Source organism: Cervus elaphus, chromosome 20, assembly GCF_910594005.1.
Source record: "Cervus elaphus chromosome 20, mCerEla1.1, whole genome shotgun sequence".
NCBI classification, from domain to species: Eukaryota; Metazoa; Chordata; class Mammalia; order Artiodactyla; family Cervidae; genus Cervus; species Cervus elaphus.
In genome coordinates this window covers 59,572,239-59,596,825 of record NC_057834.1, presented here as the reverse complement: position 1 = coordinate 59,596,825, position 24,587 = coordinate 59,572,239, and the positions used below count along the sequence as shown (strand labels likewise).

The window sequence follows — 24,587 nt, the reverse complement described above, 5'->3', positions numbered from 1 at the left end:
AATATTTATGGTTTCTAAGTCACCCTATGAGACGTAGCTTACATAATCATTAGAACCCTTGAAACACTACCTTGTATATCAATATTTTGAGCCTGAAGGATTTAGTAGGCCTTAAAGTCACTTCTAACATTTACAGATAGCAGGTTGGGGTACACTTGAAAATTATACCAATCCATTATACAACTATGATAGAGGTCTCCAAGGAATTGTTGTGGAAGGTGGGAAGATAGGGCCCTATTTAGGGCACATTTTTATTAACTCTTGAGCATCCACCACCATCTTTTCTCAGCTCATTTGCACATAGAGCATTAGCATGTTTACATTTAAGAAGCTTCTTTTGAAGGTGACATAACTATTGAACATGATTAATGGACAAGGCAATATTCTCTATTGAATTATTACTGGGAGAAGAGGGTTATATTTTTTAAATACTTTACACTTGATAGTATGAATATGTGTGTGCGTGTGTGTTAAATTGGGGAAATCTGACTATGACACTTTTTAAAGATGAAGAATGGTATAATTTATAAGAAGCTACTTTTTCTGCTCTGCGCCAACCCCCTCCTCATTCCAGAGTTGTTCTATATAGTAAGTGCTTAAGTGGTAAATGTTGCTGGAAAGTGTTCTTAGCTCTTTTCCTCTTTGGTGTTGTTTTCATTTCCCTGTGTTCTATTTATCATTCTGCTAAATCAGTGAAACCTTGATTATCTAAAGGAATAGGAGACATAGAATAATAAGAAAAACTTGATCTTTGAAGAAATAAATTATTAGCGGTGCAAGTTACATGACAGGGACTGTGAATGAATTTTAGTATCTGAAATTGCTTGCTTTATTTATTCAAACTGATTTTATTAATTGATGGACATAGTGAAGTTTTGATAATCAGGGTTTCACCATTGCATTTATTATTATCCCTGGAAATCAGGGTAACCTTGGACTCTACTTGCTATATTTGCAAAGCGATAAATATCCTAATAGGCTATTAGGCACAAATGCACTGCTCTTCCTCACACTTCTCCCATGAAAAGCTTTCTCTCCTCGAATCTGGCTGCCACCTTGCCTGGAGCATGCTGCCTGCCCCCTGCCCCACCCCTCCCTGCTCCTGCTTGCCGCAGGCTCCCGACTTCCTGCATGCAGCGTTGGAATCACCCGCAAAGAGAATGGCCCACCCCTTAGAAGTTCTTGGTCATTCTAGCAGTACTGCTTTGCATTTTAATTCCATTCATCCGGCTCCAAAGCCCTGCTTTCTTGTATGAGGCACTATCCTTGAACAGCCCTGGAGGTCACAACAGGTCCCAGTTCTGTGAAGATACTGCCAATCCCGGAGTATCACATTTCTTTGTACTTGATAGCCTGAAATGGACAATGATAATATCCAAGATTGCAGCAAAAAAAAATCTATATGAAAAGGATTAATATGATCAAAACAAAGGCAGCAAACTACATTTGTTTGGAAATCGGAGTCACATGCTTAGTGTGCGGAGGGGAGGGGGGAGCACAAGATCGATAGAGATTTTTTTTTTTAAGCTGAAAACATGATGTACCAGATGAACTTAAATTGATTCTGCTTCTCCTCCCCGCGCCCCCCTCCCTCGTTCTGCAGCGAACGTCTGCGACAACGAGCTCCTGCACTGCCAGAACGGAGGGACGTGCCACAACAACGTGCGCTGCCTGTGCCCCGCCGCCTACACCGGCATCCTGTGCGAGAAGCGGCGCTGCGAGGAGGCGGGCGGCTGCAGCCCCGACTCCGGCCAGGGCGCGCCCCCGCGCGGCTCGCGCGCGCTGCTGGCGCTGCTGGCCGCTCTGCTGGGGGCGGCCGGCCCCCTGGGCATCTAGGCGGCGCGCCCAGCCACCGGACGGGCCGTGCTCTGGGGAAGCAAACACAGCCCCGGCGTTTGCTGCTAACATAGGAAACCCGCCCTCAGACACCCCCACTCAAACACAGTGTACAAAGAAGGCCTAACTGAACTAAGCCATATTTATCAGCCGTGGACAGCACACCTGAGTCAAGACTGTTAATTTCTGACTCCCAGAGGAGTTGGCAGCTGTTGATATTATCACTGCGAATCACATTGCCAGCTGCAGAGCTTACCACCCATCGGAAAGGCTGTGACAGCCCCCCAAAAGGAAAGAAAAACAACAACAACAAATCAACCAACCGAAAAACATTTGCTACAGGCACGTGGCGTGCCCCAGCACCACCCGGCCCCGTGTGTGGACCAACCAAATAGAAGCATCTTTTGCTGGCAGTGCGTTGTGGGTCTAAGGAAGTCTGTTACAAGCTGCCATATTGGCCTGCTTCAGCCCCTGAACCCCCTTCCAACCTGTGCTTTAGTGAACCGTTGCTCTGTAACCCTTGTTGGTTGAAAGATTTCTTTGTCTGATGTTAGTAATGCACACGTGTAACAGCCCCCTCCAAAAGCTCCAACCAGTCATACCCTGTGTATCTTAGCAGCACTGAGTCATCCCAGTGCAAGCACACATCCACTGTCCCCAAGAGTGGCTACAGGAAAAAAGAAAGTGTATCTATCCTTTTGTATTCAAATGAAGTTATTTTTCTTGGAATACTGTAATATGTAGATTTTTTGTATTCTTGCCAATTTGTGTTACCAGACAATCTGTTAATGTATCTAATTCGAATCAGCAGAGACTGACATTTTATTTTGTCCTCCTTCATCCTGTTTTGTTTCATTGTGCAGAGATTTCTCTGTAAGGGCAACGAACTTGCTGGCATCAAAGAATATCAGTTTACATATATTAACAAGTGTAATAAGATTCCACCAAAGGACATTCTAAGTGTTTTCTTGTTGCTTTAACACTGGAAGATTTAAAGAATAAAAATTCCTGCATAAACGATTTCAGGAATTTGTATTGCAGTTTCTTAAGATGAAAGGAGCAGCCACCGAGCAGTTTCACACTCACTTTACTGATTCCTATGTGGACCGAATACACTCAGCTGACGAATTTAGTACCCAGGAAGATGGATTGATGTTCACTAGCTTGGACAACTTCTGCAAAATATGAGACTATTTCCACTTGGGAAAAATTATAACAGCAAAAAAAAAAAAAAAAATTAAGTGATTGCCAAGATTATGCCAAAGCCTGTTGGCAGAGTACTAAGAGACTTTTATTTTTAAGTCATGCTATTTTCACAGATTGATGTGATCATGTGACTCTAGGGATGCTGATCTATGTATCTTTCCAATTACAGTGTTTACATGGAGTATCATAAGAGAAAACCTGGGGAACCAGGAAAGTCGCAGGGAAATTGAGTGATTAGCAATTTGACTTTGAATATATTCAGACTAAGTATTTACAGGAAATACCAAAATACCCAGCAGCAAGTAGACATAACTGCTGTTCCTGAGAATAAAGTTTGTTTTAAGTACCGCCCAAGGTGTAATAAATTCTTGTTTCTGCCTTTTATTAGGCCAATTACTGTGCAAGACAGCAAGTTGGGGAGAGGAGGGAAGAACCAGTGCAAAGTTCCAAAGTGACTAAAACAGTGTGTATTCCATTCCCACCACACTATTGTCCTACAGATTGCAAATGTGTTAGCGACAGCATCTCCTGGAGTCAAAAACAATTATCAGCCCAAGCCGGAGTCTGAAGGGCAGTGAAGTCCTGCATGACTTGGTAGAGCAATAATCTATGATGGTGTTAGGTTGGACGCCTACTTCCAGTCTGAATTCTTCATCCTGCCGCTGCTCCTTGCTGAACTGGGGGAGGGGGATGTCTTCTGATAAATATCCTCGGTAAAAACTAGGAACAGCACGTCTTACTGGTTTTGTTCCCAGAAAAGCCAATTCAAAGAAGGCCATAAAAGGTAATCAGGTAATGCCTGTGCTGCCTGCCACCCCACGTCTAAGTCGATTGAATGTTTGTTATTCAAACCCACAGTCTCTTTTGATGTAAGAAATAAGGAGAGATGGAAATAAATTAGAGCTCTGGCTTAGTGCCGGAGTGGCCAACCAGAAACTGGAGATTTACATTAGAAGCATAAACAGCAAATTGTATTTCAAGCTCACCAAAGACTACACGTGAAAATGCCGATAACATACAGAGTTTGAGATTACTTATAATGAGGTGGATTTCTAATATTAAAATTGAAGTTTAAGTTGTCTTATAGTTTATTAGCACAAACCAAAGGCAGACTATGTTATTTCCAGCAGCGATGCACTTTATCATTATCCACTCGTGGCTTTGTCACCTGCTCAGGAATCAGACTGAACATTTCAATACACAGTTTTCCAAAAGCTAATTCTAAAATTTAATGAAGGCCTGATCTAAATCTATTCATCTGCATTTTATCTTTATGACGCTATAAGAATCTAAATTGATGAGGAATATCTTGCGTTCAGTGTATTTAGATATAGTTTCCTGAATTTCCTGAAGTGATGTGATCTGCTTTTAATAAATTCACTTTTAGGTATATAACAAATGGAAATGAAATGTTCTTTTTAATCTGGATTCTCAAATTCTTCTAAAGAGTATATTACTTTGATTAAACCCCAACTCGGTGGATTTTATCTGCTGTTTTCTAGCATTCTTGCAAAGCTGGTTCCATCTACAATGTTATGCCTAAGGACAGGATTGGGGTAAAAAGTGGGAACTAAGTTGTTCACATATTTAAGGCCCTAATTCTTGCTTGGTCTTTACTTGGATTAACCCTTAGGGTTGGTTAATATGGTGTTATATATGAGTTAGTCAGCCAACTTTACCACAAAGTACAAACACAATTTCTTCCATCAACTCCTTTGATGAATATAAAACTTCAAAGAAATCTTTGTCCCAAGGTTCTACTATATAGAAAGGGCTTCCCTGGTGGCTTAGATGGTAAAGAATCTGCCTGCAATGCAAGAAACCCAGGTTCGATCCTTAGGTTGGGAGGATCCCCTGGAGAAGGGAATGGCTACCCATTCCAGTATGCTTACCTGGAGAATTCCATGGACAGAGGAGCCTCGCAGGCTACAGTGCATGGGGTTGCAAAGAGTCGGACATGACTGAGCAATTAACATTCTTCACTTTTCAAGTATATAAAGTGTTGGTATTTTGAGAAAGTAATTAGACTGCCCTGTGATGATGTAGGAGTGATTTGTTTCTGACCCTGTACACAGCCAAGGCAGGGAGTTTCAGTCCTAGAAGAGGGGGCACTTACTTAGTGAGGCCCATTCTGACTCTCCTCCCCCTTTGTCTTCATAGCCAGGAACCTAGAATTCCCTACCTATGTGTCCTCCACCCACTTTTAGGGTATGTCCACTTATTCTGGGGTCTAAACTCCTGAAGGCAAGCAGCACCATGAGTGTACATCCTTGAGTACAAGAAGAGGCAAAGGGTGAACATGTATTATAGATAGATTAGTGACTTGGGCCTCGGAGTATATGCTGGGGAATCCACACGTGAGTGAGAAGATGCTCCTTGCAGTGAAAACCAGAGCTCTGGGATAGAAAAGAAGGGACTAAGGGGTGGGAGAGAGAGTAGGGTATCTCAGGGCCAGGGTCTGGTACAGAACTCTAAGCAGTCTGAATATTCCAGACCTATACCTGGGTTTCCAATTGTTATGACAGTATTCATGTTAAAGCAACAGGATGGAACATAGGGTTCAGTAACACTATGTTAGCTTGAGGTGTAATTTTTAAATATTTAGAAATACGGTATGTGGGCTTCCATTGGTACTGTTTCCTGCCCCAGCCTTGTGGGATGAACACTGCATGAGGTGCCCTTGAGTCACATGACCAAGTTAGCACAAATCCTTCACCCAGGTGCAGGTTGGGAGAAGGCATGTGTGTTAAGCCACTTCAGTTGTGCCTGACTCTTTGCAATCCTATGGACTGTAGTCTGCCAGGCTCCTCTGTCCATGGGATTCTTTCGGCAAGAATACTAGACTGGGTTGCCGTGCCCTCCTCCAGTGGATCTTTCCCACCCAGAGATTGAACCGGAATCTCCTGCTTTGGCAGGCAGGCTCTTTACCACTAGCGCCACCTGGGAAGCCTGCAGGAGAAGGCATACTGGTCACAGTTCAATTCCTATAGTTAATGCTCCACTTCCCTTTTTCTCCAGCCTGTGGTCTTATTGAATGCAGGAAGGTTTGGATGGACTGGGGGCAGCTGTGAGGAAACCCTGAAATCAGAATTTTTGTCTCATCATCTTCACTCTTTGCCATCAATTAGCCAGTATTACTGGGAAGTAAGGACCTCATATTCTGAGATGGGATGCTCTGTGCTATGTGGGAAATGGGTTGTTGCCCTTCACCTGTTGTTAAATACTAGATATGATACTTATTTAACCGTTTATCTGCTCACAGGCTTACACAGAATGTGTGGGCACTTTGAACTACCTGTTCTATATACTTGTTATGCATTGAATTCTGTTTATGTACAATTTAAAGCTTTAGCTTCAGAAATCTTATCTAGAATTTCATACCCACTGTTTCGATTCTCAGCCTTTATCTGTAAGGATGACAATGGTGGCAGCAACTAAGCTGCATCTTAGAACAATATGAATAACTGAGTAAAACTCTAGGATTTTTTTTTTAGAAAATCTAATTGGGCAGCCATAATGGCATGCATATAGGAATGAGAAATATAGATAAGGAACACCCCTAGAGTTTGGATCCAAATGTGTGGTTGTGAACAATTCTTTCTTTGCCTCAGGAAATCAGGACTAGATTCTAATCAATTTTCTTTCCAAGAAATATCAAATGTCCATTTGGCACAAATATTCTGACAGTTCTGATCATTTCCATATGAAATAATTTTTCACTTTTATCTACACTTTCACTATTTTACACTAAAAGTAGTTTTTCTCTTTAGTTACCAAAAAATTTGCCAGTGAATTCTCGGCATAAACTGTATATAAGCATCATATGATGTCAGAAAGAATTAAGAATGCCAACTATCATATTTTGGATTGTTACCAATAATCTTGGGAACATGAAGAATTTTTACTCTTCAACACCTGGTAAGGTGTGACTCACACATGTTACCATCTTCATCTTGCATCTGAAGAATAAAATAACTAAGCAACAGGCATATCCCTTGTATAAATAATGTTATTACATTTAACTAGAAAGGAGAAAATAACATCTGTGAAAAACTTGCATTAATCTTGAAAAATGCAGTTAAGTGACTTAGCAGCAGCAAGATCCACTATGGCAGAAAAATTTCTAAACCCAACACGTTTTTAGAGTAAGTTCTGAAACAAGTCTACCAAGAAGACTTAAATGATTTTAAGTTGTTTAGAATATAGTTGAGCATTTAACAAATGCTGGAATCCCCTCTCTGCCTTCGCCCATCACCCAAGAGCTCTTTTTAATTGATGACTGAATTAAAATGGAGTAGTAACATCTCAAATTATGTGATGTTTTTATTAACCTGGAATGATAGCTGGTAAAATGGGCCATTATTCTGCAAGACCTAATTATGTTAACACTAAAGATTTAGCTAGGCTGACTGGAGCAAACTGCAGAGAATTGGAAGTAAAAATATTATCATTTTCTTAACCTGGTCTCATTTTTTTCAGAGGCATTGCTTTTAAATATTATTTAATTAGTGAACTTTGAATTCTGTGGGTAAAAGAACCTGACTGAAAGAGAGAAAAAAATAATTATTATCCCTCCTACATCTGTCGGAATAGATGTGAAAATTCCTGCGTGGTGAGAATGTGTCAAGTTATGTTACAGACATGGTGTACCACGGTGTGTCTCCTCCAGGAGCCCTGCCCTGACGACACCGCATTGCAGCTTTGCTCTCACTGTGGTAAGTCATTCTAATCTAATAAAAGAAGGAAAATGGCAGAAAATCACACACCTGAAGTCCTGTTAAGAATAGGTGATTCTTTTTGCCCCAGGCAGGCAAGAACATAATGTCATTTCTGTTCGTTTGTGTTTTGCTCTGAAGGAGGGGCCGCTCCTGTGGGGAAAATCTACCCGTGTGAAACACGGCAAGAAAACATTCTCCAAGGAAATAGCATTTTGCTGTTTACCAGTCATGCCTACCCCATGAAGCCCTGAGTAATTGTTTTGGCTTTCACGGTGTGATAAACACCTAAAGGCAAGAGATTAGTGCCATCACTCTTTGTCTCTTTTTCTCTCCCTTTGGAAAAAAGAGTGGGTCCAAATATAAGATGATGACATTTGCAAGAATCCTTCAGTTAGTTGATCCTAATTATGAATACTCCAGCTAAATATTTAGTTTATTAAGTTAATAGTGTGACAAATATTGGAGCAGTTTTACAACCACTTAAACTCGTGTTTACATCCTCTGTAATTACAATTCATAATTGGGAAAGCAAGCAGTCAAAACTAAATGCATTCTGATCAATGGTTCTCATTCTGCCAAATAGATCCAGCACAACGTGAAAGCAGGACTTCTCCATCTAGAGTTCCAGCTAGACTTGGGAAGGGCAATGGAGGGATTCTAGCACTGAAGTACTTTTTAACTTAGGTGTAAGAGTTTGTGTGTAAATGATTTTTTTTTTCTTCCTGAGCAGAGGGTCTATTAATTCTCTCTCTTTTTAAATTTATCAAAGGCCTGGAAGTATAAGGATGACTGCACTAAAACCTCAGGCTAAGTTTTTTTGTTTTTTTTTTAAGAAAAATGAATAAATAAACTGTTGATAGGGGATGGATGAAAATAATACATTGGTACTTGAAAGTACATGTTTTCCAACAATCAGCTCTTTTTTCATCTCTTACTGACTTTATCTTTCCTGAGCATCTTTCCCCAAAGGGCATCTGTATTCTCTTTTGTAGATATATATTTCAATACATTCACATTTGTTCTGGAAGCCGCATGAAGGTAAAAGTGAAAATAACCTAGATCAGGAATGTAGTATGAGTAACAAGCCATCAAAATGTCTCAGCAATCTGGTGTATTTCTCATGGCAACATGTAGGATCAAGGACTTTCACTTCATCTGGATTCTTGGGTCAACCTTCCTTTAAGCTTCAAAGGATATTGGTTCCAATAAAGACTTCCAAATAAAGCTCTTGGGAGAATCTCTGTTTCTGAATAACTTAAATATTTGCATTAATATATTGATAATAAAAGCCTCATACCTCATAATCAGTTCCAATTAAATGATAACTAAGTTCTGGCAATCAGATAGATATCATTTTTTTCATTCAATCTGAATATGTACATATTTCCATGTAAATTCTCATTTCAATGTGCACAACATATTTTCACAAACAATCACATACCTGTGTCATTGAGCCAGTGAGGGCTACCTCTAATCAAAGGTAGATGGTACTTGGTTGACTCGAGACTTGCCTATTCCAGGATGTTACCACAAATACTTAAATCCCTCTCCATTAGTCAGATTCTGTCCCCTAAAATACAAGCACACTCTGAAAAGGTTGGAAATAATGTGGGTTCTGATTGTGTTTTCAGGGTTGCAAGAAGCATAGCCTCTCTGACTTCTCCGTTGCAGGCATTTTGCTGGAAAGGGCTCAAACTGTTTCTTTCCCACACTTGTCCTAACATTTTAAAAGAATAAAATATTTGAGACACTAGAACATGGATTGAATGGCGCAAAGTCATTTTCCTTTTGGCTGATTTGTTTCATTTCTATAGTGATTCTCGCTACAAGCATCCAATCAGGAGCAAAGGTCCTTCTAATTGTCTGTATGGTTCCCTGAGTTGTGGGCACTGTTCTCACTGTTCTGCTTGGGGTCCTGATTTACATTCTCACCCTGAGCGAGCCAGCCAAAGACTTGAGCTATCTGAATCAGAAGTGACTAGACCACCTGTGGTGTTGAGCACTTGAATGTGGTTAGTCTAAACTGACGTGTCTTGTGAGTGTAAGATACCAGATTTTAAAGAGTACCAAACAAATGAGAAAAGAATGTGAATTATCTCTTTGATCATTTTCATATTGATTACCTGTTGGGATGATAGTATTTTGGACACATTGTGTTAAATAAAATATATTATTAGAATTGATTTAAACTGTTTCTTTTTCATTTTCTAATGTGGCTACCAGAGATGTTTTAATTACATATGTGGCTCACATTATGTTTTTATTGGACAGCACTGCTCCTAATTTTCCTATCTCTAAAATGGGTCTAATAGTATTCACTCTCCAGACTTAATGTGAAAATCGAAGTTTGAGCTAATGAACATGAAAATAGTTGGTAAATTGTCAAGTGTAGGAAGAGTCTAAAGGGGTGATGTCCATCATGGTGATAATCTTGATATTTTCAAGCTCCAGTTCCACCTTTCCAGATTTTTCGGGAAATTTTCAGCTGGAGGTCTCACCAAAACTTCCTCTACAAGCTCTCCAGGGCACTGAATACAAGGCCCTTAAAGTTTTGAATGTGACACATACCTGAATGTGAAGCTTGCATTTGCAACCTTGTCAACAAACAGAGTGCTAATAGCAGTGAAAAATAAAAGTAATAGCAACCACTCAGCTAATCTTTGCTGAAAGGCTTGAACCAGTAGCTGTGTTAAGTATTTTTACTGTCTTTATGCTAAATAATGCACTGCATTTCTATAAGTGCTGCTTATGAGCATATTGCTGACTCATTTTCTCTCTGCATACTTAATTGCTTCTCCTAAGGCCTATATGTAGACCATGAATGGAAGATGGCAAAAAAGGGAACAAAGGCATAATGTGAGTTAGCAATGTGTGTGTGTGTGCTCAGTTGTGTCCAGCTCTTTGTGGCCCCGTGGACTGTAGCCTGCCAGGCTCCTCTCTCCATTTTCCAGGCAAGAATACTGGAGTGGGTTGCCATTTCCTCCTCCAGGGGATCTCCCCAACCCAGGGATCAAACCCACGTCTGTCTGTTGCTACTCCTGCATTAGCTGGGGGGATTCTTTACCACCAGCAGCACCTGGGAAGCCCGATATGTACATATACTTGCATAGCGGGCTTTCCTGGTGGCTCAGCGGTAAAGAATCCACCTGCAATACAGGAGACTTGCAGGAGACCCGGGTTCAATCCCTGGGTTGGGAAGATCCCCTTGGGGCAGGGGAAGGGGCGGGGAGAGAGTTAGGAGGGTGCGGAACTAGCAACCTGCTCCAGTATTCTTGCCTGAAAATCCCCTTGGATAGAGGAACCTGACAGGCTGCAGTCCATGGGGTCACAAAGGGCTGGACACAACTGAGTGACTAACAAAGGGCAAACTTGCATAACAGAGTTCTAGGATCATAATGTGCAAGATGTTAGGGTTTCTATGTAGGCATTCTTCATTTGACTGCACTTCCCTCTATTGCTTTTCCCAGATACTGCATTTTTTACACATCGAAGGTTCGTGGCAACGAGCAAGTCCATCAGCTCCATTTTTCCAACTGCATCTGCTTATTCCGAGTCCCTGTGTCCAATGTTGGTAATTTGGACAATATTTCAGATTTTTTTCACTATGATCATATGTGTTATGATGATCTGTGATCAGTGATCTTTGATGTTACTATTGCAAAAAAATTAAAACTCCCAGAAGGCTCAGATGATGGTTAGCATTTTTTAGCAGTAAAATATTTTTAATTATAGTATATACATTGTCTTTTGGACACAATGCTATTGCACAGTTAATAGACTACGTGTAAACACAACTTTTGTATGCACTGGGAAACCAAAAAATTCGGTGATGCTTTATTGTGATATTCTTTTTATTGCAATGGTCTGGACCCCAACTGGCAACATCTGCAAGGTATGCCTTGTAGTTGGATTCAAGTGTTGAACCTCTTATTAATTTAAATTCTGTCTGCTTAAAGGATAGTTTTCATGTGATAACACCTTTGTTATCTCACCACTCCATTCACAGCCTCTTAGGACAGACTCTTCACTCCATAGCCTTAAACTCAAACCCCATCTTGTCCTCAGCACATCTCTCTAATCCATGAAGTCTGAAAATGCCCTGCACTTTATCATATTCTTGACGTGTTTAGGTCTTTTTTAACACCTCAAATGCCTTTCATAATTCTTCACCCATAAAAATCCTACTCCAAGTCAGGTTCCACCTCTCCAAGAAGTCTTGTCAATCATCCTCATTACTTCTATCCATGCTTAATGATCTGACTCATCACTTAGCTGTTGCTGCATGTGCTTTATCCTGTGATTTACTTGTTATCTCTCCTACTAGATTATCATTGTTCACACTGACATTACACACACACACACACACACACACACACACACACACACACACACACAGAGGATCTTGCTTATAACAGGTCTCTGTACATTCATTTGGACTTCCCAGATGGCTCAGCGCTGAAGAATCTGCCTGCTAATGCAGGAGATGCAGGTTTGATCCCTGGGTCAGGAAGACCCCCTGCAGGAGGAAATGGCAACTCACTCCAATATTCTTGCCTGGAAAATTCCGTGGAGAGAGGCGCCTGGTGGGCTACAGTCCATGGGGTCACAAAGAGTTTAACACTACTGAGTGACTGAGCATGCACACGTACGTTCATTCACAAATACTGAGTACCTGTTCTGTGCCTGGCGCTGATGTAGATGATGGAAGCAGCAGAGTCTAATACAAATTTGAGTGTCTGTGCTTCTCATTATCTTTAAATAGTGCAATTTAAGTAAATCACCATATTAAATAATATAAATAAAAACAAAAATAAACTGAATGCCTGAGAAGAAAATATGTCTACATTAAAGATTTGCAGACTGAATCTCATTTTAAATACTTTAGGGGAGTGTTCCTAATTAAAACCTGTGGTGTGTGCTTCTTAAAAAGCAAGCAGTCCTTATCATATCATCAGTGTATCCCAGTTGACGTTTTCTAATTTCAGATTTCAATATACATAGCTTTTTCTTAAAATAGAAAGATCTGCATTCCTGAACCTTTGTCGTAGTTTGCCCTTGAGCAGATTGTTCTCAGACGTGAGAGTGTGCATCAGAGCTGGAGGGCTTTAGTAAAACCTGATGCTAGAGCGAACTCCTGAGTCCTGACAGCGCATCTGAGCTGAAGCCCAGGGTTTGATTTGTAACAAGTTCCCAGATGAGACTGACACAACTGGCCAAGACATCAGCCTTTGAGAAACTTTACCCTAATTAAAAACCTCACTGCAATTTCTTGAGAAACGCGCAGGCTTTAGCCTAACTCCCCTTCCTTGAGACTCAGTGACCTAACACTAAAATGGGCATCATGATTTTTACCTGCCAGGCCTGTGATGAGAATTAAATGAGATAATGTACATGAAACTGTCTAGTCTGATGTTCACATTCAGGAAATGTGACTTGAAACCACACACTTTCAGTTTAGCCATAAATAAGGCAAAGGCATTTATTTCACCAGATTCTCTCACTTCAGCAATTCAAGCTATCTATTAGAAATTCTGGTCTCTAAATTCAACCAATTTCACCCACAAAATGATAAAATAATAGAATCCTACAGTTGACAAAGACCTTAGAGATTTTCTGGATCGAGCAGTTAAATGTTCTGGACCAGGTAAATGGTCCAGCCTTTGCTGTTTACTTTCTTGATCCAATAATGCAATCAAAACAATTGAACTGGCTGCATGTATCATCCCTGAACTTGCATATTTGGTTTTTCCTAAATTGAATTATTTGACCAAAACAAGCTGTATCCAGACTGAAAAAAAAAAAATAAGAGATGAGATTCTCGGTTTTCTTGTCAGCTCATGGTTGTAGCTTCCAAAGGGACACTCTGCGGCTCACACTTAATTAAAGCCCAGTCCCTCTGACTCCGGCTTGCCCACTAACTCACTCTGTGGCCTCTCCCTGTGATGTTTCTCTACACTATAAGGGCTCAGGGGGCTGTTAATGCCAGGAATCAATGATCAAAAATTAATTTCGAAGCCTATGTTAAGAGCTCATTAACGTGAACAGTGCAGCCTGCCTAACCGAGAGTCTGAGCGGCACAGCCGAGATCTTCCAAAGGATTTGAGAACAAAATTTTGCAGATAGAATGTATCTTGAGATAATGATGCTTGTCACTAATAACCTAGCGCTAAGTTATAAGCCTAAATTGGAGACTTTGCAAAGGCATACACGGCCTCTGTAATTTCCAGTTTGGTGTAATAATATGGAAATGGCTTTTGATGCTGGGATTGGATCAGCCTAAATGAGCTGGAATTGATAGCTGCCTGTAATACTAAGGGCAGGAGAGAGTGATCACGCCTGTGTCCTTGCTGACTTCTCTAGGGCTCTCCAGACGTGACAGTTTTAAGGAGTGAGACTTTAAATGTGTTATGGAAACGCACTACAACATCCGGCAGCACAAAGCGAGGTACTTCTAAAATTGCCTCAACAAGAATACAGAATGGGGATGCTCCTTACCAGCAAAGGAAAGGGGCTTTTGTTCCCAGTGAAAAGTAAAAGGAGATGGCAATTCAGGAAAAATGTGGTGGAGGTATTCTGAGGGCACAGAGAATTAACTCTTCCTCTAGGAGACCCCCAGGCCCACCCACTCTGTCCCCTGGAAGTGATACCATTCCTGAAGGCAGACACCTGCAGACTTCTGGGGGGCAACATAATGGACACTCAAGGGCAAGACAGTTACACTCATGATTAACATGTGAAAATAGCAAAATTCAAAGCCTGTGGTCAGTGATATAGGAAATAAGGCGCTTCTTTAGTTTCTGTATAATAGATAACATCTGTAGTATTACATAACAATTAATTTCACTAACAAGCTGTCACAGTATCAGCAAATCACCAGGATTTGTGAAATAGTGGCGTGTATAGATGAACCCAAGTGGGCTCAAACATGACACCAAATATGTATCAAACATAATGCCTCATGCATCACGTTTCTCCCCTGTCTTCTCCGTGGCTCAAGGGTTTGAAAGAAAGGAGGAGGAGGGCCTCATGGCTAACCAGCTGGCCCCAGAGAAAAGTGCACCTGGATCCTCTTACCTTCATTAGCACAGCCCTTCCCCAGGCACAGACTGGAGTGATGTGGAGGGTTACTCTATGCCCAGAACTCTCCCCAAATTGAATTGAGGGAGATAAGAAATAGTGCTGTCTTTATCCTGTGCTTATATATGTAACTTCTAAGGAAATTAATGTTTGAATTTGTGACAAAAGCCCTTAATCTACATTTGGCATTTCCTGTCTTCGGATGTTAACACTCAGTCACTCAGGTGGTGTGATCATTTGGGAGGTCCCAAGAGACTATGCTTTCTGAGTTACTTTTCGCCAGAATGACCCTACTGATGCTAAATAAGGACAAAGTGAAACAGGGAATGCTGCTTTGTGCTTGTAAAACTTCTTCCAACCCAGGTTTTCCAAGCATGGTACAAACATTAAGAGAAATTATTATCCCCACTCTACATGGAGAAACGTTTGATTTCTTTAGTAATAGCCTCTTATAGCAGTTTCCAGATGTAATTACATTGGTTAGAAATGCCAGCTTGAGCAACGAAATTATCAGCACGTTACATGAAACAAATAAAGGAAAACAATACTCCCTAGAACATATCAAGTACAAAAGGAGTTTCCTCCACATCCTGACTCCCACTCTAATGGGGGGTAAAACACCAGCATTGCTGTAATGAGAAAATCTGTTGCATCTTTTGGGGGTTATGGTCGAATGTTTTAACATCATTTGAACACACATGAGTAGGAGGCTCCCTCAGGAGTAAGGAGAAGGCTGCCGCCTGCCCCTCAGACATTCATTCTCTGAGTGAGATAATGAGCAAATAAACTTTTACCAAGCACCACTCTGCTCCTGGTGCTAGATGCATTCACATACCCAATTTCCTTCAGTCACCATCACGATTCATTTTGGAGAACCCTGGAACTGTGACTTGATCTTGGACTCCAGGCTTGGTGTCCTTTCCACCGGCTGCAATGCCAAGGCCAGGACAGGACTCACTACCTTCCTCCCAAGCAAATCCAGTTCCTCATTTCTTCAGCATCCCCAGGGGGCAGAAAGCCAGCCCTCCAGGACTGCAAGGAGTCTGCCTGAGTCACTGACGTGCTCAGCTCATAAGAACATGCTGAGGGGTAGACATGACAGGCACCTCCTCACTGTCACAGGCCTTCAGCACTCATCTAGATTCCAGGATCTTTCCTTGCCTAGCAGAAGTGTTGGGAGTGTGGGCTAAGAGGTCCAGTTAGCCAGGTCTGAAGCCAGTTTATCCTCTTACGAGCTCTGCAACCTTGGTCCCTGACTTAACCTTGTTGTGCCTCAGTTTCTTCATTGATGAATGGGTTTAATAATACCTACCTCTCATTGTTGTTATAGGAATTGAATGTATCACTCGGTATTTGGTTACAGAGATGCTGTTCAATCAGAAGAAATATAATCAAAAGGATGACCTCGGAAAGGTTTCCAGTACTACCTAAATTTCCCAATTATAGGCAGAGTTCAACATTCTAAATAAAGCCGTAAGCAATGACACCTGGGTTCCTTTGCTTTCCACACCCTCCTTCTTTTTCCCAAGACCTTTTTCTCCTTGATGTATTAATAGCTGCCTACAGATAATATTAATAAACCAGTCACAGTCTCTAGATGCTATTCCATCCCTGACCTACTCCTGTCTCTATGAGATGGGAAATTGTTCTCTGAAGACAGAAATGTGCTTATGTAAGTGCATGTACACATTCTCATCCCCTTCGGCAATAATGCCTTAAGGAAAAAAATGTGTTTTTCAAGTTGTGGCCATAAAACTATTTGGTAGGACCTTATAATCTCGGGGCCAGGAGTAAAAAAAAAAAAAATAGCACACAAAGGGAAATTTCCACCAATGTTACAGAACCGCAGCAGCAAAGAAGCTGTTTCCCAAACAACATAATCACTAAGCCACGTGACCTTTGCTGCCATGTGACAAGCGAGAAATCCTCTAAATTAAATCGGTCGGAATGGCGAACCTGAGAGGCGCCCCCTGACTGAGACCTCCGGCAGCAGGGCAGAGGGCCAGGCTGGGAAATCAAGCAGAATTGAAGTTCCCCTGAGAGAGCAGTAAAGAATTGAATGGTTCGAATGGTAGGTGTTTATAAGTTTTGCCAAGTCTCCTCTTGCTGACAGACTGTGGCTTCTCAATTGAGTATTCCACTTATGTTCTGTGCTTCTGCTTCTGTGCTGTGGCCTTGCAAAATTGTAATGTAATCACAGTTTGTTTCCGTCCTCTGAACCTGTACCAGAAGGTAACTCCCAGCTGTATGTGTGTGTGTGTTGGGATTAAAGATAAAACAGGTTCAGAGGCTCATGATACTCAAAGTGCACTTCTTTTAAAACAAGGCATTTGGGCAGAGCAGATCTGGGCTCCAGATGTAGCTGGGAAGAAGAATAGGTGACCCCTCTCTGACCTTATTTACATCTGGCCAAGCTGGAGCTCGGTGGCTGTTCACAAATGGTTTAAGAGGAGTGAGGCAATGTCCTCCATGCTTGTCCCTCCCCATCCCCATGTACCATTTTGAGTCTCCAATTTAGTAGAATACTGATTTGAAATGGATCACACCCAAAATCAAATTCCAAGAAAGGACCACATAAGAGTGCATGAGAGGAAGACAACTTTGGAGTCAGTGTCCCAGCCTCAGAGGCAGGGGCCAGGGTGGAGTCCAGCTCGGCATCCTTCTGAGGTAGGAGTGCTTTGGGGGAACGGCTCTGGTATAGTCAGGGTTCCAACAAGAAACAGATGGCAATCTTAGTGGGGTAGTTGAGAAGAATCTATTGAAGGGACTGTGATCAAAGATGTGAGCCAAGTTAAGAGAAAAGAGGTGGTGAGGTATCTGGGCGTGGGGAAGCAGTGCCTCCCCTAGTCCAGACGGGCAAAGGTAGTGAGCCTTCCGCAGAACCTAGGGAGGCTGGTGACTTGGGGAGAGGGTGGGCTCTCATAGAGGAACCGGCCTCTGCCAACCTGCACGAGAGCATCCCAGGGGAAATTCCAGTTCTTCTCTGCCTTTGAGTCTCTGTCACGACCTCCCACTCGCCAAACTCAATAGTAATCAAGAGGGCGAAGGAGTCTGTATGATGCATGAAGGTTTATCCAAGACGAGTGGTGTGTGGTCCACAGGGGCAAATGGAGACTATAGAGCATCATTCTTCTCCCTCCTTAAGGTCCTGGCCCATTGGGACAATCTGCGAATCCTCACTGAAGTCAAGTCAAGTGACTTGATTAGGCTTATCCCTGTGAGGCTGTCAAGGGCTGTTCCGTCTTGTCTCACAGCCCACCAGAATGTTGACAAGTTTGTGGTTCCACCAGTAGCAACTGGGACATTTTGCAACACAGCAGCCAGTGCAGAAGGGGCAGTGAACGCTGTGACCAGTAGGAGTGAATGATCCTGCTAGAGTGGCCTTCTGCAGGGCCAGCACTTTCTGAACCTGGCTACAAAGGACACATGCAATCTTCCAGGTCCCCAGAAAGGACATCTTTAGAGCAATGACCAGAACTGACATATAAGTGCCCTAAAAGAACCTCTGACATTCTGGTGATATGGGACGAGGACTAAGAAAACTTCTGTAAAGAGCCATGTGGTCATATTTTGTGCTTTGTGAGCTATATATTCTCCATTGTAACTGTTGAGTTCTCTCATTGTAGCACAAAAACAGCTACAGACAAGTGAACAAATGAGCATGCTGTGTTCCGATGAAACTTTACAGTAGGTGGTGGGCTGGATCTGACCTTCGAGTAATAGTTTGCTGACTACTGGCTTAGACTACTGAGATTTAGGGGGCTCATATAATCCTGCCCTTATGGGTAACCACAAGATAGTGAGGTAGGGGTCATATCTGTTTTACATATTGACATTTTTTAATTTCCTTTAGATTGTTACCAAATGAAAATAGGAGCCATGTCTTATTGCTCTATTTGTAAGGCCTCCTCAGACAGCCATTTTGCTTTTTTGCATTTCTTTTTCTTGGGGATGGTCTTGATCCCTGTCTCCTGTGCAATATCATGAACCTCCATCCATAGTTCATCAGGCACTCTGTCTATCAGATCTAGTCCCTTAAATCTATTTCTCACTTCCACTGTATAATCATAAGGGATTTGATTTAGGTCATACCCTTATGGTCTAGTGGTTTTCCCCACTTTCTTCAATTTAAGTCTGTATTTGGCAATCAAGAGTTCATGATCTGAGCCACAGTCAGTTCCCAGTCTTGTTTTTGCTAACTGTATAGAGCTTCTCCATCTTTGGCTGCAAAGAATATAATCAATCTGATTTCGGTGTTGACCATCTGGTGATGTCCATGTGTAGAGTCTTCTCTTGTGTTGTTGGAAAGGGTATTTGCTATGACCAGTGCATTCTTTTGGCAAAACTCTATTAGCCTTTGCCCTGCTTCATTCTGTACTCCAAGGCCAAATTTGCCTGTAACTCCAGGTGTTTCTTAACTTCCTACTTCTGCATTCCAGTCCCCTATAATGAAAAAGACATTTTTTGGGAGTGTTAGTTCTAAAAGGTCTCATAGGTCTTCATAGAACCATTCAACTTCAGCTTCTTCAGTGTTACTGGCCAAGACATAGACTTGGATTACCATGATATTGAATGGTTTGCCTTGGAAATGAACAGAGATCATTCTGTTGATTTTGAGATTATATCCAAGTACTGTATTTCCTACTCTTTTGTTGACTATGATGGCTACTCCATTTCTTCTAAGGAACTCCTGCCCATAGTAGTAGATATAATGGTCATCTGAGTTAAATTCACCCATTCCAGTCCATCTTAGTTCACTGATTCCTAGAACGTCAACATTCACTTTTGCCATCTCCTGTTTGACCACTCCCAATTTGCCATGATTCATGGACCTAACATTCCAGGTTCCTATGCAATATCGCTCTTTACAGCATCAGACCTTGCTTCTATCACCAGTCACATCCACAACTGGGTGTTGTTTTTGCTTTGCTCCATCCCTTCATTCTTTCTGGAGTTATTTCTCCACTGATCTCCACTAGCATATTGGTCACCTACTGATCTGGGGAGTTCATCTTTCAGTATCCTATCTTTTTGCCTTTTCATACTGTTCATGAGATTCTCAATGCAAGAATACTGAAGTGGTTTGCCATCCCCTTCTCCAGTGGACCACCTATGGTCAGACCTCTCCACCATGACTCATCTATCTTGAGCGGCCCCACACGACACGGCTTAGTTTCATTGATTCAGATAAGGCTGTGGTCTGTGTGATCAGATTGGCTAGTTGTCTGTGATCGTGGTTTCAGTCGGTCTGCCCTCTAATGCTCTGAGAAGAAGAGAAGCAAAAAGCAAAGGAGAAAAGGAAAGATATACCCATTTGAATGCAGGGTTCCAGAGAATAGCAAGGAGAGATAAGAAAGCCTTCCTCATCGATCAATGCAAAGAAATAGAGGAAAACAATAGAATGGAAAAGACTAGAGATCTCTTCAAGAAAACTGGAGACACCAAGCGAACATTTCATGCAAAGAAGGGCTCACTAAAGGGCAGAAATGGTATGGACCTAACAGAAGCAGAAGATATGAAGAAGAAGTGGCAAGAATACACAGAAGAACTGTACAAAAACGATCTTCATGACCCAGATAATCATGATGGTGTCATCACTCACCTAGAACCAGCCATCCTGGAATGTGAAGTCAAGGGGGCCTTAGGAAGCATCACTACGAACAAAGCTAGTGGAGGAGATGGAATTCCAGTTGAGCTATTTCAAATCCTAAAAGATGATGCAGTGAAAGTGCTGCACACAATAAGTCAGCAAATTTGGAAAACTCAGCAGTGGCCACGGGACTGGAAAAGGTCAGTTTTCATTCCAATCCCAAAGAAAGGCAATGCCAAAGAATGCTCAAACTACTGCACAGTTGCACTCGTCTCACATGCTAGTAAAGTAATGCTCAAAATTCACCACGTCAGGCTTCAGCAATACATGAACTGTGAACTTCCAGATATTCAAGCTGGTTTTATAAAAGGCAGAGGAACCAGAGATCGAATTGCCAACATCCACTGGATCATCGAAAAAGTAAGAGAGTTCCAGAAAAACATCTATTTCTGCTTTATTGACTATGCCAAAGCCTTTGACTGTGTAGATCACAATATACTGTGGAAAATTCTGAAAGAGATGGGAATACCTGACCACCTGACCTGCCTCTTGGGAAATCTGTATGAGGGCAGGAAGCAATAGTTAGAACTGGACATGGAACAACAGACTGGTTCCAAATAGGAAAAGGAGTACTTCAAGGCTGTATATTGTCACCCTGCTTATTTAACTTCTATGCAGAGTACATCATGAGAAACACTGGGCTGGAAGAAGCACAAGCTGGAGTCAAGATTGCCAGGAGAAATATCAATAACCTCAGATACACAGATAACACCACCCTTATGGCAGAAAATGAAGAAGAACTAAATAAAGAGCCTCTTGAAAGTGAGAGAGGAGAGTGAAAATGTTGGCTTAAAACTCAGCATTCGGAAAACTAAGATCATGGCATCTGGTCCCATCACTTCATGGCAAATAGATGGGGAAACAGTGGCTGACTTTACTTTTGGGGGGATCCAAAAATCACAGCAGATGGTGACTGCAACCATGAAATTAAAAGACGCTTACCTGTTGGAAGGAAAGTTATGACCAACCTAGACAGCATATTAAAAAGTAGAGACATTACTTTGTCAGCAAAGGTCCGTCTAGTCAAAGCTATGGTTTATCCAGTAGTCATGTATGGATGTGAGAGTTGGACTATAAAGAAAACTGAGCACCAAAGAATTGATGCTTTTGAACTGTGGTGTTGGAGAAGACTCTGGAGAGTCCCTTGGACTGCAAGGAGATCCAACCAGTCCATCCTAAGGGAGACCAGTCCTGGGTGTTCATTGGAAGGACTGAAGGTGAAGTTGAAACTCCAATACTTTGGCCACCTGATGTGAAGAGCTGACTCATTTGAAGAGACCCTGATGCTGGGAAAGATTGAGGGCGGGAGGAGAAGGGGACGGCAGAGGACGAGATCGTTGGATCGCATCACCGACTCAGTGGATGAGTGAGTAAACTCCCGTAGTTGGTGATGGATAGGAGGCCTGGCACGCAGCAGTTCATGGGGTCCCAAAGAGTCAGACATGACTGAGCAACTGAACTGCACTGAACTTATTGTCCTGGGCATCCTTAATACCCAGGATTACATAAATGAATGAATGAGTATCCACAGAAGGATACATTGCAGTTTCATTGAGGTTCTATTGCAGTTCACATTAAGTTGAACCTCCTGCCTTGTTCATATATATATTGACTAATCTGAAGATAGGTAGAGAAATAGAAACTCTGTATGGGTCTTAAATTTCTCATAAACTTGAGACAGTTTCATGCACTAAATGGTACTACTTTACCTTAATGAAGGTATAATAGGTTAGCTGAAACAAACAACTGTTGACAGTAGGAAAGAAAATAGGATCCTAATTAATAATGTGTTTGCTAATGAGACTCCCTGGATGAGTGTTTAACCACAACACGTGAATTAGGTGTTTATTCCTAACATATGCTCAACTTATGGGGCTGGGTATTGGGTGCTTTATTTGTCACATATGGCCTTCAAAAACTCCAGAAAAAAATTTTTTTGCAACTCTGTTCTGTTTTTTTAAATTTTTACTGGAGTATCGTTGATTTACAATGTTGTGTAGTTTCAGGTGTGCAGCAAAGTGAATCAGCAGCTCTGTTTTTATGATCTTGCGTAAGTTCCTTTTCTATTTCCCTCCCTCCCACCCCCGGGGTATTTATGGTGCACCTGCTATCATTAGTCCTCTCATAAAAGATACCTTTGCAATTGGCTGTGAGACACGTCTTCACATCCCAACCACTAGTGCAGATCCAGGACTATATAAATCTATTTGCATAAGGTGAAGAGAGCTGGAGAGGAAAAGAGCAAATAGTTTCAGTGGTAAAGAATCCATCTGCCAATGTAGGAGGCTTGGAAGATACGGGTTTGATCCCTGTGTTGGAAAGATCCCCTGGAGGAGGAAATGGCAACCCACTCCAGTATTCTTGTCTGGAGAATCCCATGGACAGAGGAACCTAGAGAGCTACAGTACATTGGATCACAAAAAGCCAGGACATGACGGAGTGACTGAGAAAGCAGGCACACAGTAGAAAGTTTGACCACTACCCTCCTTTACAAGTGAAAAGCAAAAGCAGAGTGCCTTCCACGTAGCCCGAGACTTCTTTGTGATGATGGGAATATAGCCAACAAAGCCAAGGAAGGGTGCTTTTGTGTTTTCCTTAAGTAAATGGTAGTTTGATTCAGTTCAGTTCAGTTCAGCCACTCAGAGGTGTCCGACTCTTTGGGACCCCATGAACCACAGCACGCCAGGCCTCCCTGTCCATCACCAACTCCGGGAGTTTACCCAAACTCGTGTCCATTGAGTCGGTGATGCAATCCAACGATCTCGTCCTCTGCCGTCCCCTTCTCCTCCCGCCCTCAATCTTTCTCAGCATCAGGGTCTCTTCAAATGAGTCAGCTCTTCACATCAGGTGGCCAAAGTATTGGAGTTTCAACTTCACCTTCAGTCCTTCCAATGAACACCCAGGACTGGTCTCCCTCAGGATGGACTGGTTGGATCTCCTTGCAGTCCAAGGGACTCTCCAGAGTCTTCTCCAACACCACAGTTCAAAAGCATCAATTCTTTGGCGCTCAGTTTTCTTTATAGTCCAACTCTCACATCCATACATGACTACTGGATAAACCATAGCTTTGACTAGACGGACCTTTGCTGACAAAGTAATGTCTCTACTTTTTAATATGCTGTCTAGGTTGGCCATAACTTTCCTTCCAACAGGTAAGCATCTTTTAATTTCATGGTTGGAGTCACCATCTGCCGTGATTTTTGGACCCCCCCCAAAAGTAAAGTCAGCCACTGTTTCCACTGTTTCCCCATCTATTCGCCATGAAGTGATGGGACCAGATGCCATGATCTTAGTTTTCCGAATGCTGAGTTTTAAGCCAACATTTTCACTCTCCTCTCTCACTTTCAAGAGGCTCTTTATTTAGTTCTTCTTCACTTTCTGCCATAAGGGTGGTGTCATCTGTGTATCTGAGGTTATTAATATTTCTCCTGGCAATCTTGACTCCAGCTTGTGCTTCTTCCAGCCCAGTGTTTCTCATGATGTACTCTGCATAGAAGTTAAATAAGCAGGGTGACAATATACAGCCTTGAAGTACTCCTTTTCCTATTTGGAACCAGTCTGTTGTTCCATGTCCAGTTCTAACTATTGCTTCCTGCCCTCATACAGATTTCCCAAGAGGCAGGTCAGGTGGTCAGGTATTCCCATCTCTTTCAGAATTTTCCACAGTATATTGTGATCTACACAGTCAAAGGCTTTGGCATAGTCAATAAAGCAGAAATAGATGTTTTTCTGGAACTCTCTTACTTTTTCGATGATCCAGTGGATGTTGGCAATTCGATCTCTGGTTCCTCTGCCTTTTATAAAACCAGCTTGAATATCTGGAAGTTCACAGTTCATGTATTGCTGAAGCCTGACGTGGTGAATTTTGAGCATTACTTTACTAGCATGTGAGACGAGTGCAACTGTGCAGTAGTTTGAGCATTCTTTGGCATTGCCTTTCTTTGGGATTGGAATGAAAACTGACCTTTTCCAGTCCCGTGGCCACTGCTGAGTTTTCCAAATTTGCTGACTTATTGTGTGCAGCACTTTCACTGCATCATCTTTTAGGATTTGAAATAGCTCAACTGGAATTCCATCTCCTCCACTAGCTTTGTTCGTAG

General features: G+C 42.0%; 1 protein-coding gene across 4 annotated transcripts in view; it reads left to right on the top strand.

Moving 5' to 3' along the window:
* Nucleotides 1-2,859, top strand: part of NTNG1 (netrin G1) — a 364,236-nt gene extending 361,377 nt beyond the window's left edge. For all 4 annotated transcript variants that reach the window (XM_043876960.1, XM_043876962.1, XM_043876961.1 and 1 more), the window contains one exon: nt 1,604-2,859. In XM_043876960.1, the coding sequence (XP_043732895.1) occupies nt 1,604-1,836 (233 nt within the window). In that variant the 3' untranslated portion in view covers nt 1,837-2,859. The remainder of the gene's footprint in view (nt 1-1,603) is intronic.
* The last annotated feature ends 21,728 nt before the right edge of the window (nt 2,860-24,587 follow it).